This window comes from Pagrus major, chromosome 9, assembly GCF_040436345.1.
Source record: "Pagrus major chromosome 9, Pma_NU_1.0".
NCBI lineage: Eukaryota > Metazoa > Chordata > Actinopteri > Spariformes > Sparidae > Pagrus > Pagrus major.
This window is the reverse complement of record NC_133223.1, coordinates 12458091-12474972: the sequence shown is the minus strand read 5'-3', so window position 1 is coordinate 12474972 and position 16882 is coordinate 12458091. Positions and strand designations below refer to the sequence as shown.

The window sequence follows — 16882 nt, the reverse complement described above, 5'->3', positions numbered from 1 at the left end:
GGGACTTGTTTTAAAAGATCCAAGTCTCTTGAAGCCCCAAACTTTATTTGAAAAGAAATTAGCCTATTTATATCCGGAACATCCACGCTAGACAGGCTCCGCTTTTTGCCTAGCAGCTACAGTGAAGATTTCAGCTTTAGAAAGGATGTGAATAACATCTTGGGCTTTCCAGACTTAATGTTATTAATTATTCCTGTGCTTTTCCTACTATGACAAGCTAAGACGTCTGCTTTGAAAAAGGTCTAATGTGAGGATGTACCAGTTAGGTCCTTCACTAGGCCTACAGTCCAGACTGAGATCTTGACAAATATAGGATGGGTTGACATGAAGTTTTGACAGTGACATTCATAGTCAGTCCCCAGAGGATGAATCCTGGGCTTGGTGAGCCCCTCACTTATCCTTTAGCACCACCTAAAGGTTAACTTTCAAATTGTTCTTTGTTTACAGAGACCAAGACCTCCCAGCTTTAGCCTAACTATTGCTTTTTGTTAACTTGGTAACTTTCAATTTTGTACCACTATTAAATGGCTCCTGATTTCTGTAGTGCGTTGTGTGCACTGTACTTGATGGGAAGTTGGAGTCAGCAGGGGCGTCAGAATAGGTTTAGCCAGCCATGCTTTGTTTCTAGTGTTAATTTATAAGCGTTAGCATGCTAATGTATGAAACTACAACAGTGAACATGTTCATACTACCTTTTTTAATATGACCTCTTTTTACAAGATATCATTTAACTTGTCATAGCAGGAAGAGCACAGGTGTATTTAATAATGCAAGTCAAAATGTCATCACAAAGGTCTCTGAAAACCTTTTTTATAAAACACAAGGTTTAATTTCTTCGTCATTACAGTCAGCCTAATAACGATTACCATGTGCAAGAACACAAACATCACCCGTTGAGCTTTTTTTTCTTTTAATTTATTGATTCAGCAGCAGAAACATCAGGCCTGCTCAGCCCCTGGAGAGAGGTTGGTGAGTTGGCCTTCAAACACTGCAGTACATAAATACAGGCCTTTCTCACAGAAAATGTAATGTTGACTAACCAAATACATATAATAACATTACTGTGTCCATTACATCCAGGTATCTGTAGTATTGTGTGTAACTCACAATGGGAAAGAGTCATCATTAATTAGCTCTACCGCTTTTGTCCTTTGGTAAGTCAAAACATCTGCTGTGAAAAAGGCCTCAATGTGCATCATAAGGAGCTGGACTTTTATCACTGAGTTCAGCATGGGCACTGGACAGCAGTGGAATGATGTTCTTTGTATTGTCCATGAGTGTACAGTTTTTGCTTATGACAAAATGAAAGTTGACCATTGTATGTAGACTATTCTGTATAAACATGGAATCATCAAAATGTTTTACTGTCCCACAATGCCAAAGCACAGAGATGTCAAATTGTATTTTTCCCTTAAGGTGTCCACAGTCCAGTGTCCAGCGTGATCTTTAACGTCAGGAGGAGCCGCATTTCTGCACAGCTCTCTCTGAGGACGTCCCCGAGCCCGCTGCTCCACTGACACCATCATCAGGTTCGGAGATCAGTGGCGCCACTGGGGCGTTTCCTCTTGACTCATGTCCCGCTCTCATTTCAGCTAAGTAGAAAAGGAACACCCATGTGAGTCACTGACATGTGCATAATAATGCTCCTCCATAAGCCTACATGCACACTCTTTCCCTACCTCTAATACCCCTAATCTCATGGGCATGCTGAATGACATAATGGTGACATAAATTAAGGACAATGTCTGAGCAGGTTACTGTACAAAAAGGTTTAATTTACCAAGTCGGATAGATTTTGATTATATGAAAAAAAAGAGAGATTAGCAGAGCAAAAGCTACAATAGCTGCAGGGATCATACAGTTTAAGAAAAAAGTTATGTGTTCTTCAGAGTCTCTATTTAGGGTTAATTATTTTGCACATCCTTGAATTTTGAGTCAGTCCTGTGTGCTTTACAGAAGTTGTTATATTGGTTGTTTTCATGATCTTACCAATAGCACTACATGGTGTTACAATGGGCTTTTCCAGTTGCTCTCCCTCAGCAATGGAAGCCCGGATCTTCCTCACCACGTAGATGCTAGCTGGAATGTGAAACAAAAAAATTAGGAGATATAATGTGAATAAGCAGGAAAAACAGCACTGAAGCTTTAGATTAATAATAAGATGTTTTGCATAGTAGGCAATCTTCATATATGTGCCTTTCATAAATACCATGAATGTTACTTGCACTACAGATAGACGAATTGAATACATTGGAAAAACTGCACTTAAAGTCTACAAATCATTATAGATATTGCTTCAGAGATGGAAGAAGCAGATCATATGCTTGAGTTATAGTAGCATTACCATTGTGTTGAAATAGTCATGAATTCAAACTCTTCTTCAGTAAAAGTACAAGAGTATTAACATCAAAATGTACTCTAAAATATGGAGTAATATGAAAGTAGCTAATATGCAGAATAGACAATTTCATAATAAGATTGCACTAATTGATGAATCATTAATGCATAATGTATTGGACAGATTCATAATATGATAGATAGATAGATAGATAGATAGATAGATAGATAGATAGATAGATAGATAGATAGATAGATAGATAGACAATAATGTCTCTCCTCAGTGTGGGCGTGGTCCACTACAGTTGTAACGTACAAAAACGGATAACAGATAAACAAACATACCTTTTATTAGCAGTCAGACCATGGTTGTTTCCTCTTTTTATCTATCGGTGCGATAAGCTCGTCCGCTGCAGGTAAACGCTGCTTTCTGCGCCTCCAATATTAATAACCGAGCTGTTACAAAAGCAAGCTGGACGTTACATCCGGGGTATGACACCGGGGCGGGACTTACAGCTCCCATCTGCATTCTGATTGGCTGAGCTGTTACGCAAAGAACAATGTCATAACGTGATGCATGAGAGAAATCCACAGAAAAGAGGATTGAGTTCAGTCAAAGTGGGTCCAATCATCCTGCAGTGATCGGCTCACAATGTAAGCTGGTCTGTAACCTTTATCGGCTCCAGATATCTTTTGTGCTTACAACAAAATAAGACACAAGTTTCTGAGAAAGTTATTTTAGTTTGTTGAAACATACAGGTAAACATTAAATGTTAAGTAGGATGTGCTTTGCACTGTGTTGAAACGTTTTTTTTAGCAGCGTTACATTGGCAAGATACATGGAATTAAGATAAGACAAGACTTTATCGACTCCTCCTAGGAGAAATTCAATTTGGCACAGCTGCCAAGGGACAGTGTGCAAGCAATATAAAAAGTAGCAGCAGTAGGTGGAATTGAGATAAGAAGGGAAAAATAAAATAGAGTAAAATAAAAATCTACTTGAATAAATAGATAAAGTACAATAGAAAAGAAATACCACATGAGAAGAGGACCTATTCATTCTGAAAAAAATGTCCCCTGTGAATGATATAAAATACATACCAATATTAATGTGATGACAAAATAAAAATAATACTATAATGATATACCAATATTACATTTAACAACACATATAACTGACTCAACTCAAGTAACCCTGGGTTCAAATTCAACCCAGCATTTATTGACATTAGCCATAGTTTTAACTAGCAGCTGTTTGAACACACTGTTTCAACTGATTTCAACACATTTCACATACTAAATGTTTTAAAGAACATAGGATGTTGACAGTAAATGTGTGAAACTTTACAAATCATGTCATCCAAATCCAACAGTAACTAATATTGGTTACTTCTTTGGAGAACAAAGTGGAAAAAGTCACAAGAATTCCTTAAAAAACTAGTAGATTAGTAGAAGCTGTATTAACTTTGTGAAACGCTGTATACAATACATTCTTAACTATATAGGCCTTCTTGTTCATTCGGTAAATGTTATACATGAAGATATTTATGCCCTGATGTTAATTAAGGTTAGGGTTAGTTGTTTTACAGACCCCCACAAAGCTCAGATTATAACTCGAAACCCTGGTCCTGTGACATGTTCCGTATGTATGTGTGATATTTAAAGAGACATAAATTCAGAAAGAAAAACAAAAATGTCCACAGATATAAATATATAAAGAAATCAATAAATACAGTACATGTAGAACCTTTTAAGGTATAATGTTGACCATGTTTACCATCTCAGTTTAGCCTTTTAACATGTTAACACAAAACAGAAGCTGAGGTTAATGTGAATGTCTGAGAGGAATATGACCAACTTTCTCTCCATCCAAATAATGTAGAGACGTTTCAGAAAAGTGGCAGACCGACTGACGGACCAGCATTACCATGTTTAGAGCCAGGCTGTCAGCATGGGCTAGTATCCAAAGTAAATGTTGTAAATCTTCAGTTATTACTGTAGTTTTTCATATTACTGTGAAGTCATTAAGTTTTCAACATGATATGAAATCCACGTTCAAGACTTGATTTAGGGTCAGGGTTACCCTATCAACTTGAAGTTCATTGGCCCGTACTCACCCTGATCCTTTTATCTAACGCTCCACATCACAACAGCCAATTAGGCTGCCGTTCTCTTCACAAGCAGCTACACAGACACATTCTGGAGACCCAATTACAGCTTAAGAGCTCCATATGGGAGTGGGACTGCTGGCCTTGAGATTGGCTGTTACAGAGTGTGTGTACAGAGTGTGTGATTGTGAATGTGTGTGAGTGTGAGTGTGAATAAACAGATAGAGAGAGTTAATTATTTAAGACTCTTTAGAACAGGATCACATCAGAGAAAGCAAAGAAATGAAAGAAATGGAAACAGACGTAATAAGTTCAAGTGCTGTTTATTGGTATTTTAATTATGTTATTATTATTATATATTATATATATTTATATATGGGATGGAATGGGTGATGGGGTAGAGGGTTTGAATTAGGGAGTGGGTAAGGGTAAGGTGGGATTCGGGGGTTAGGGTAGGAGGGTACAGGGTACAGGGTAAGGAAAGGGAAGACAGGAGTGCGTGAGGTAAGTATGGGGTAGGAGGCAGGTTGGGTTTCCGGGGGAAGGATGCTGATGTCTTCCCTGCGTCCAACCAGTGGCAGGCTCCTCCTCTGTGCTGTAGATTTCAGTGTGCACCCCAGTTTTCCTTCCTCTTTCTTTTCTTTGACTTCTCCTCTTTTTATCTTTCATTTCTTTCTCCTCACTCATCTTCATCTCCTCCTCCTGGACCGTTATATTCAAGGTGAGTTCTTGAAAAAAAGAGAGAACAGTACATTTGATACTTTACAAGCTGTTAGAATCCAACAGGTGATTATTGTGAAGTAAAGTGATGATCTGAGGCAGCATTCCCTTTGGAGAACTTCCTATTTTTCTTTCAGCTCCTCCTGGAGCTGGCTCATCTTCACCTGGCTGTTTTTCAGCTGGCCAATCTGCATCTTCAGCACTTTATTTTCATCATTAAATGACTTTATCTCATTGGTGGCAGAGCGGAGTGCATCTCTGAGTCCCTGCACAACTGAGGAAGGAAACTGCTCAGAGTTCTGCAGCCGTGCAGCCGGTCTGTTTGGGCCGTAAAAGGCAGCAACGGTGCCTGTTGGTGGCACTAAAGGAAAAGTCAAGGGATCGCCAAATTCAGGAAGATTTATCCTCTGAGGGAAATTAATGTATTTACAAAATTTCATGACAATCCATCAAGTATTTGTTGAGATATCTCAGTGTTGACCAAAGTGGTGGACCAACATCACCATCCCGAGAGTCACACTGCTAATCTATCTTCAAACATGTGGAAAGTCCCCTCACGGTGTATTTAATTACAGTAGTATTTACAGTATCTGTTGAACTGTCCGTCTGAATTATCCCAACAAGTAGAGTTAACTTAAAGGTTCACCATATAGTTTTGAGGAAGAAAGATCTTCATTTGCTTTTTCTTGCCTGAACAAACTAAATGAACACACTCTCATAAGTTTTGTGACTGAATAAACAAACTGACCTTAAAGGACAACACAATTTCACACTGTTGTAAATGTGTTTATATTTGGCGGACCCTGCCACCTTTCTGGCTTCAAACAGTGTTCTGTGAGCTTATTTTCCTCTGAGAACAGCTTGTTTATTCAGTGATGGAAAATATAAGTATTTCAGTTTGTATTATTACCTCATTAATATTGAAAATATTACATTTCTGAGTTTGATAAATTTTTTTCTCCAAAACCATGTAGTGCTCCTTTAAGCTTATTCAGGGCAGAGCCAGAGTATTACACAATCACTTCCTTTTAAAAGATTTTGACATTACGACACCCAATGGAAACATGGTAATGACAACTTTTTAATACTGTGGAAGTATTGCTTAAAACTATGCATGATTTTTAGAAACTTTTATTGGCACTACACAGTACTTCTCAGTACTTTTCAACTTACAATAAGAATCATGTCAGAATCTGACCCAGTGAAGGGCATTAGGAATAACTACAATTATTCAGAAATAGACAATCTTCAAATTGAGACTTTCATAACCAGTAAAAAGTAAAATAACTTAACCAAATTACAGTCCTTTCCATGAAGCTCTAAGAATTTAGTCACTCATCAGTCACTTTTTTGGAAATTATAGGAAACTCTGGGACCCTTAAAATAAAGCATTACCCCTGAACCCCCTCCAGCTTTCTCTGGCACTGCCTGTCATTCACTTTCCAAGTGAAGCAGAATTTGTTCAGCTTTCTTTTGAAAGTCCAAATGGGATTTTTCTAAATTTAAGCACATGCTCTGAAATTAAACGCTACACTACTTTTCATGTACAAGAGCAGTCTATGATACACTGTCTATGCTAGAGATTTCAGTAAACACACACCAGGGTGATCCATGTAATAATTTATTTTCAGGCATTTTATTGCAATGTACAGAGCTTCATTTATCCTCGCTCAATCCTAACAACCAACATTATGATCAATATTAATTTAATCCATTAAGCATTTACCATTTGGAATTGAAGCAGGATGAAACCTACCTGGAATAAACACTGCACACATCTTTTCACAATGAGAGTACAGCAGTTTCTCATAACAGTTGCATTTGTATATTCAATATATACACATAGATTTAATTTAACTTAAAACAGTTTCACACAGCAAGACAAGCACAACTTCACACAGAAACCAGACAAATCTCATTCTTTCATAACATTACAATAGTTTTTTTTACAATAAAAAATACAATTGCAATCACCAGGGAAACAAATGAAACATAGTTAGTGAGGAGTTAAAGTAAGGAATGATGTGAAGTTGAAGGGAGGAAGTCTGAATTTGTTCAGTGTACACAGCGGTGGAAGATGATATTAAACTGCTTCATGAAGGCAGGAACCTTTAAGAACCACTACTTTAATGTTGACATTGTCTGTTATCGTGTCAGTGTTGTAAACAAAGAGGTGATTCATTATTATACTTCCTCCCATCAAGCTGTCACAGTTTTGTCACAAGACCTCACACACACACACAACACAAACATTCACTAGAGGGATCTAAGAGGACAGCAGGAGTGCTGATGGTCAGGACTTAGTCCATCCTGATCTTCTGATTGGTCATCCTGTAGATAATGCTGTCATATCCTGGGTCCATGTTCCACAGGTTGTAAGAGATGGCGATGACAGCGAGGGCCAGAGTGATCATCAGCCACAGCACAATGTTGAAGACCACAGCATAGTGGAAGTTGTACTTGTAGGCCAGGTTGTAAGGGCTGCCAGGGTTACTCTGCAAAAGAGAAAAGAAAAGTTAAACAGCGCCACCAGAATAATTCCACACTGAAATCATAACGGATTTATTCATCAAACTTAAGTAGCCATTTATAAAATGTTGTTGTGTAGGCCTGCTTTCCCATTTCCAATGCCAGACCTCGGACCTCTTCACCTCCATCACTGTGCATGCATTGAGTGTCAAATGAGGAGGGCAACATCTGATAAGATCCATTAACAGGGCTATTAGGACAGTCTGTAAAAGGCCCCCAAACCTTATTCCCCTGACCCATTTTATTGATTGGACAATCAAAGCATTCTTTGCTTCCAGACCCGAGTCATAAAAACCAAGAACCACGGACAGAAACTGGGCTTATACTTCACAAAAGGGCTTACTGTAAATACTAACATAGACGTTCTGTTTGATTTTTAGTACGGAGTCACTTTTTGCCTGTGAATATCACAATCACAACACTACGCATATATTGTACATGATCAGGCCATGTTGTACTTTTTAACAGTAATTGTGTTTACACCACCCACTTGTGCATGTCAGAAGAAAAACAACAGGTGTTGGTTTGCAGGTGAGGAAACAAGTTGTTTATGTTGTAAATAACCTTCTGCATCTAGTGACTCTTAGTTGTTGTGTTTAACAGTTTGTTCCCAACTGAATATTGAAGTATTGTTATTAAATTTTAAATAAATTATTTAAACACACTTTAACATATGGTCCTAGTGTGGTACACTGCAAAAGAGAGGTGGTTATATTAGACGTAATACCATGCAGCCAATCTTATTAAAGAATGTGAAAATGTAATGTTTTTCAGGGCATGAAACTAATGATCTGTTGACTCAGTCGTCTAACTATGACAGCTGTCAGTGCTGAAAAAATGTTTGAATCGAAAATATAACTGAACTGTGTCCTTAAAATCAAAAGGGAAATCGATTTGGGGAATCATGACACCCCTACGTGTGATACAGAGTGCACATTTTAGAACTGGACATCCACGTAACCTTGCCATGTGTCATTACTGAGAAGGAGACTACTGCTGTGCAATAGATGCTTTTTAAAGAACTTTATGACTCAACTCAGCAGGAGAACAAAAGTGAAACAAATTTCATTAATGACGGCTCAGCTCCAACAAGTTTCTAGGTGAGCCACGCGGTGAGCCAGCATGTACAATAATAAAAGTCATTGAAAATTGCTCACCCAAATTGAATGCAGCCATTCTTACACCTGTGATTTCCTGCTATGACATGCCAAAAAACCTGCTGTGAAACAGGTCTATAGACATTTATTTACGTTCTTTCACTGTGATAGAGAGCAGCAATTAGGTGAGCAGGCACTGAAAAGTAAGATAATGTTTTCTCTGACAATCTCTAGCGGTATAGAAACTTCCTGAAAAACCAAGCAGGCCAAGCTTACCAATCACAGTTCCTCTGGTCTCCATGTTTTATATTCACAGTCCTAGGAGGCTATGGTGTAGATGCTGTGTCTACGTGCAGCAGAGACGGAGTGTTTCCTGCCTTCAGCTCACACCTCCACGTGTTGCCATTACTCTATAAACACACCTAAACAATCAGCGCTGTCTGACAGCGGCAGGATTGAAGACCATGTTAACTTCAAGCTGTGTGGCTCGTCCTCTACCAATAATAAGAGCTGCATCCAAATGATTTCATCGATGCTGCCTACAGACGACACAACCATCCTGCCATCACATTTCCCTGAAGGTTATAATGCTTGGTGTGTGTTGAAGCAGTTATAGAGAGGTGTTCATTCAGCTTCATTTTGCAGGTTGTAATCTGTGGTGCTGTTTAAAATGTATTGCATAATACTAAGGTGTTTCTAATATTTCTCTAACGTACTTATAATGCATTACAACGCCAGATAAGCATTATTTTTCTGTCGGCACACTTGATTCACCATTAAACTGGTTGGTGTTCACAAAAAGTTCTGCTTCAGACTTACAATCTGTTTGGATTCCAGGATCGAACGGGACTTCCTGGTCAACGGAGCTTCAAAGGTCTTAACGGTAACAACCTCCACCACAGCATTGTTGCCATAGAGAGCATACACATCCTCTCCAAACTATAAAGAAAAAGACACACGTATTATACAGAAGTTACATTAAAAACTGAGGAGATTCAGTTAATAAGGCTAATTAAGACCCCTTCCTTACTTTCTGGAGAACAGAGGCAAGAATGGCGGTGGCATCGCGGTACTGAGGAGAGTCTTGGCCATAGAGCCTGCTGAGCTCCTCCAGGCCAGACAACTCCAAGGAGTAGAGGTCAGGAGAGTGGTCCTTCGCCAAATGTCTGTGTCTCTGCAGCTACAAGAGGGGCACAAGACAAAGACATCTGAGCCACAATGCAAGGGCTGTCCTCATTTTCAGGAGAGTTTCAGGACACCTGAATTACTTACCAGAGCTGTGATATCATGCAGCACTTGGACCTCAGACAGAAAGAGCAAATCAGCCTAGAAATGCAAAAACAGGAAAGAGGTAAGAAAGGAAAAAACTTCCTACTGTAGGCCATTGATACATTTCAAGGATTGAAGTTGACCTCACTTCATTTGCAGAACTCCCAGGGATCCTGGTAATATTTTTTTAAGTATACAAAACAACATACAGTGAATACTGTGAGCTAACTTCATGAGAATATACGTGCATTACATATACATTTTAACACCCTAGTTTGGAAATAAAGTAACAGTGCTACAGCAAAGTCTGATGTTCCAGCTCAAATCAGCCATCATGTCATGTTGGCTGTCATAAATTTGTCTTTTCAAAGTACGTATAAAAGAGTGCTAAAAGTTAAAAGTTTGCTGGGAGTGAGGCCATGCCATCATTTTGTTCTCCAAAAAGCCGGTACGGCCTTGTGTGGCTGGGTACGATGTTTGAAACTGACCTCTGCATTTCTGCTGAGGGAGTTGAGCGGCAGCGAAGCCAGCACAGAGCCGTCCTGGGACAGACGGGCACGGATCTGCTGCAGGGTGACTGGTAGGTCCTCGAACACAGCATTGGCCTTGCCCAGCATGTACAACCTCTGAGAGAGACAGCAGATAAAATAATGACAGATGAGCTCTTTAAGAGTGAAGTCACAGATTGTTGGTATGCTCTCTTCAGTCTCAGTGTAAATACATTACCTCCTCACTGGGGGCCAGCTGCAGCACTACGGGGGTGTCCTCAGCGAACAGAGAGTGGACTGTCTCCGCAACACTATCCATGGTGAAAGGCACCGGCTGCAAGGAAGAAGATGACCCACTGAGTAACGCAGCCAAATTACATTGTAGACTTATGTCATTTTTACACCAAGGTGTTATTTTTGATGTACAAAACATCACAATAATGCAACAGTCCAGTTTGACTCACATTCTCCAGGGGATAGGAGGCCACACTCTGAGGCAGGGCCAGGCTATCGACCCCTCTCACCACCACCAGTACGTTAGCTCGGGGACGCTGGAACAGTGGACCAGCCTTAAGGCCTGGCCAGGACAGATCCTGTACAAATGAACACACATTTTAAAAGGCTAGGCTAGCATAATCATAAGCTTAAATTTGCAATAACCTATTTATTTTGTTTTGGCCGCCTGGGACAGCAGAAACAAGTTGTGGACACAACATTGAAATCACCTTTTAAGTTGATATGGCAAGCAAACAGTTGACTATTTAGACATCAAAGCAGTTACAGTCTGACCATCTGGTTAATGCAAGTCCACTATTCACTCTCTTTTGGCTTTGTATTTCAGTATATCAACACCTGAGGAAATATCTGGCTCTTGGCTGCTAAATGCTGCGCTGTGTTTGCCAGCTAGGCTCTAACAGTGTCTCCTGTCTTTTGGTGCTGAGCAGGTAACGCAGTGTTTTTTCAGAGCTTTTGGACTAAAAAAAATCATCTGCCTGCTGCACCTGAAAACAATATTATGAGAGCAGTAAGAGTGAACCAAAATCAGGAAGGGCCAGAAAGTTACACAACATTTGAATATAAAGCTCTGTAAAGGTGAGCAAGGTGCTCATTCAGGTGATAATTGTCTGTTGGCTCATCACTACAACCTCTTTCGTATTGTCATATTATTTGATACATTGTTAGTATAAAATTATTTATTAAAGCCACACCTACGCTACTTCTATAAATAAAAAAGACAGTTAAAATCATGGAGCTTTGTGCACCTCTTGAACAGAGAAGCCCATGGTCAAAGCCACCAGGTCAGGGATCTTCTCTCCAGAAACAGGCCAGTCTCCTTTCTGGAAGGAAACAAACTCTGGAGCCTGCAGCACTGTTAAGCTGTCTCCATGTACACCTGTGAGAACAAGGAGAGGACTGTCAAAAGCAGAATAAGGTCACAGTTCAAATACTTTCAAGAAGAAAGCAAACGTGTCTCAACCGAAGACACAAAAGTTCACAACCCTTTTAGTGTTCACAATGTTGGGGTAGCAAAATATGTATGTTCAAGCAACGTAAACTTTGAGTTAACATATGTTTACCATATACCTTTTTCTAGCTTTGGTTCTATTTGTGCTAATTTTCAAATCACTCCCTTTTTGCTGCCAGGTGCATTATATCTACTTTGTGTTTTTTTCTGATTGTCCAGTTTCTTTTTTGACTTTTTACCATAGTAGTATATGACGGGAGAGAGTTTAACAGGAAATTGGGGGGAGACCGGGCGACATGTCAGCAAAACATTACAGGTTGGAATCGAACCTGCTGAGGACTCAGCCTCCATATGGGATATACGCTCTGCCGGGCGAGAAACCAGGGAGCATTAACTGTCCAATGTCTATACTTATGAACTGTTAAGTGCTGTGTTAAATTCCCACATAAAAGAAAACAAAGAGGGAATTAAAAAAGTAGTGCCCACAACATGTACAATACATTTTTACAAGAAAACCCACTTGCAATGCTTTGCCATTGATAGATTTGAATATTACAGTTTCACAGCACCTGTCAGTGATGGCACAATACAACGATGACCCATAAGTTGGGCCGCATGATATGGTTTTTTAAAATCATATTGTGAATGCATTATGATTCACGATTAGAGGGAATAATCATTTTTGCATAGTAATTTTTATTTTGACCGAAATAACGTGTGATGTGACATTTGTTAGGGTACTGCACCAAACAAACGTGTTCTTACATCTGGAGATGATTTGTAGGCCAGGACATCTCTGCAGCACTACAGTACCTCATTATAATGATGTTTTGTCACACATTTTACCTTCACCAAAAAAACTCTGCAGCTTTGCGTGATTTGGATATTGCACTTGGCAATGCTGCAATTGCAATAATAATTTGATTCATTGTGCAGCCCTACCCTGAAGTATCAAAAATCTCCTTTAAGATTTCCTTTAATACTACACAGAGATGTGACTGTAAACAGTAGAAAGTTTTCTCATACACAAGTAATGTATTTATATGACTACGGATGTTTAAAATGAGCATTTAGACAATTCAGCTTCATCAGTAACACATGAACATCATCCATGTTTCTCTTCACTTCCACAGCTGCTTGTTTGCAAAGATGGAAAGCAGGACCGCAGCTTAAGTCTCTTCTATCAGTCTACTGTTGTCATTAATCCTCACTGATATATTAATTGTAGGTTACAGCAGCTCTCTCAACAGCCCGTCTGGCGCTGACGGGTCACAGTGAACCCGTGAACGTCGCAGAGCTGCATGGAGGCATAAACTCGTGACAGAGAGCTGATGATGAGTGTTGAAGAGGAACTAACGAGCCGTTTACAGCCTGTCACATGACACGACGGTCTGTGTGAATTAGCCACAAGCCACACGCAAGCAAATATATGTCCATTTTCCTTCAATTTCATATGACCACGGACTCTTTGAGAACATTTCCAACAAGGAAACACCAACGTTAAACATTCTCACACTCACTGCTAGCGTTTAGTCTGCTAATGCGTCAAGTGTTAGCAACAAGCTAACATTATGATGTTCCGTTTGTAACCCGGTTGTTGGTACACAAAGCATAACCAATCATCCAGTATAACAAGTAGAGCAAGCTCATTTCACACATTGCGATTAATTTATGTAGAAAACGTAGAATAGGATCTTAACAGGAAGCTACACTGCGACGCTAACGATGTTTTAAGCTAGGTTAGCGACTAGTCATTCGCAAATACTATGGGTACGTGACGCTATCAGGGTGCATTTATGCTGGAAAACAACAGCTCAATAGGTGAAGCATGAGTGTCGATTGTTGTACATTTCTTACCGGTTGTGACAATGAAGCAGAGGACACACACCGCGGAGAAGACAGCCTCCATCCTTCGCCAGCTTGTCAGCGACATTTTTCTCCTTGGTAGAGCAGAAATCAGCTGACCTGACGTCACAGTGCTGCAATGAACGATGGGACGAGATCTGACACAACACGGCCACCGTACATGAGCCTCTTTCATACATCAATCACCAAGATAGATAATAAATCCGTAGAAATATATTCAAGAAGCAGCTCAAATGTGCTTTTACAGGAAGGGCTTGGTTTTGAACAAGAACGTTTTCATAAACAGAAAATATGCTCTTGTGAAAAGTGGTCAGTTACTTGTTATTTTACAATTTATTTATTTTTTGCATACATACTTTTGTAATGTGTACAAGTGAAGAAGACAAGATTAGTTTGTTAATCAATTAGTAAATTGACAGAAAATTAATTGGCAACTGCTTTGAAAATATTCCAAAAAAAAAATCAATGGTTCCAGCTTTTCAGATGTGAGGATTTTATGCCTGTAGTGTTAATTATTCCAATATTTGTAATGAATTTTTAATAGTTTTAAGTTCTAACTATTGGTTGTATGAAATAAAGCGTTGTGAAGGCCTCACTCCGGGCTTTGGCATTTCTCAATATTTAAAGAAAGCAAACCAAACAATCAGTCAGTCAATGAATTGAAAAATGATCAGCAGATAAATCCATAATGAAAATACACCTTGTCCACCTCAACCAATTAAAGCAGGAAAAACCTGCTGTTACATTAATGCATGAGTAATAGTCCAATGGTATAATATGTATAATAGTATAGGTCACAGGGGACATTTTTCTACATTAAGTACTAAATACATTTTCCTGATTATAATGTCGTACTTTTACTAAAGTACCAGTTTAAATGCAGGTCTTTTACTGGTATCAGAATATTTTTACAGTGTGGTATTAATACTTTTACTTGAATTAATGAACCTCTTCCACCACTGCCCACAACACTCTTTATAAATTTGTAGAAGACAGTTACACAGCACATCAGTTCATTCACCAAGCTTCTTTCTGAAGCACTTAAATAATGCAGAAAATCTCCAACAACCCAATGGAGAACCAAACCATATTTTTTAGGTCTACCTCCTACCTTTGTGGTGCATTTTACTGACAACTAGGAGGAGAAAACCTTTCACAGTAGAGAGCATGATGACTGTGCAGCGTGTGTAATATGTACATCTCACACACTTTACAGCAACTTATTTTCTCACCTAGATGATGTCCATGTAGAAAGCAGCTAATAGCTGGTTATTAGCAGGTCATGCTCAGTGCCATGCCTTTATCTCTGAAAATTACATCCTGCTGTTCAGTAAAGAGGGAGAGTGTGACCCCTCCTGCACCTTCTGCCCCAGGATATGACTCTCTGACTTCAGTGTTTGTGCTGAGAAACTAAGGTTTGTGAGGCTGAACTCCTTTTTCAGCATCTCAATTAGCACTCTGACAGCCTCTTGTCACTCTGTGACCTTTACCTGGACATGTGAAATCTGTCTGGAGACAGCTGCTAAAGCTCAGACTTCACTCCATAAAGCTCTCTGAACTCCGCAGCTAAATAAAACAAGCTTTCATGTTACTCATTCTCAGTTATCTTTTTAGTGTTAAAATAAGTCTTAAGATCATCACGGCGCCTGATGATAATTTTAGTCTGCTTTCTCCAGAGGAGTTTATTTTGGCTATGTCATGTCCCTCTTACAGGCTCTATTGTCAACTTGTGGATAATCTAAACTCTGGCCTCCCAGGGATCTCTTTGCATCCACTATGCAGAGATAGGGCAGTTAGGAATTAGTTTAGTTTAGAGTCTGTTTGCCTCGTGTGGCTCCACTGTACTACAGTCATCGTTTTGCTGAAGCTCAGCCAGACGGTCACGGTCACACACGCTGCTCATAGAGCCTCTCAAACTGATGTGCTCTTCTCTGCTGTAGTGCTTTACAAGCCACTCAAGTATTTTTATTTTTCAGGGTTTTTTTTTACATTTACAAAAAAGTCCCATCTACTTCTGTCGTTTAGGAGAATGCTGCAACACCGTTTTGCTGTGAAGCCCTAGAAATATTTTGTGGACTATGATACTTCACCTGACTTTCCATCAGCATGGGGTTGAGAAGATAATGTCTGATTTTTTACTTTATGGGGAAATAATCTTATAACCTGCTGGTGCCTCCGTCCCCTAATAACAATCAGTTCTCCTATAACTGCAATACAACATATACTTTTGTTCCCATGAAAGGATAAAAACCAAATATGTGCTCCCACTTCCCTTCCCTGTCTGTGGCTCTCAGCTGCAAGCATATCTGTCCCTACAGAGAATCAAATCTTTGAAAATAGGTCAGGAAAATATACTTTCATTTCTTTAAATGGTGCCACAGTTTTTATAAAGAAACATTCGCACTTCACTTCGTGTATTAGAAAGTATTTCTGGCTGCAGGATGTGGGCATGACTCAAAACAAGCTAGAGTGCCCATGCTCATCATCATCTCAAAGGAGAAAGACGTCAGTGCAGCAGTGTGGCTCATTTATGTGTTCTGGACAATAATAGAGATTAATAAAATACATCAGACTGTTACACAATACTTGTGAGGCAAGTTCATTCTGGGTTTTGGACTTAGGTAACCACATGTTCCTTTAAAACTATTTTTTTTTTAAATAAAAAGACCCAGTAATAATCACCACCTAGCAGTTATCGTCTCAGTTGATATTATGATTAAGAGGTGCATCTCCCCAAATACCAAAACACAGGGGACATGGGCCTACTTTGCCCTGTTGGTCATCTTGCCTCAATGCAGTCAACTAAACAAGTCAGCCGTGTTAAAAAATATCCTGAAGTGTGATTAAAAAAACAACCCTCACCTAAACACCTTCCCAAGAGCTTTATTTTCCACTGAAAGCCAAAGTAAATTCACCACAGATTTTGAACAGTGGGGGGCGCTGCAAACCACAAGCTTTTCAGGCAGCAAGTGGGAGTTGGTGAGTTGCTCAGTCATAGCTGCA

The 16882-nt window shown here is 39.4% G+C and overlaps 1 protein-coding gene and 1 long non-coding RNA gene across 2 annotated transcripts; both read right to left on the bottom strand.

The window, feature by feature from the left end:
* Positions 1-899: 899 nt before the first annotated feature.
* Positions 900-2785, bottom strand: LOC141002693 (uncharacterized). The gene is made up of 3 exons (XR_012179642.1): positions 2683-2785; positions 1990-2079; positions 900-1592 (listed from the first exon to the last, which is right to left on the bottom strand). It is a non-coding gene; the product is annotated as an uncharacterized lncRNA (long non-coding RNA).
* A 3988-nt stretch (positions 2786-6773) lies between these two features.
* atp6ap2 (ATPase H+ transporting accessory protein 2) lies at positions 6774-13969 on the bottom strand. Its single transcript, XM_073474235.1, has 9 exons — positions 13871-13969; positions 11811-11941; positions 11013-11141; positions 10787-10882; positions 10549-10686; positions 10064-10117; positions 9822-9971; positions 9611-9730; positions 6774-7660 (listed from the first exon to the last, which is right to left on the bottom strand). Exons 1-9 carry the CDS (start codon positions 13944-13946, stop codon positions 7466-7468), a joined length of 1089 nt encoding a protein of 362 aa, XP_073330336.1. The 5' UTR covers positions 13947-13969; the 3' UTR covers positions 6774-7465.
* Between the last annotated feature and the right edge of the window lie 2913 nt (positions 13970-16882).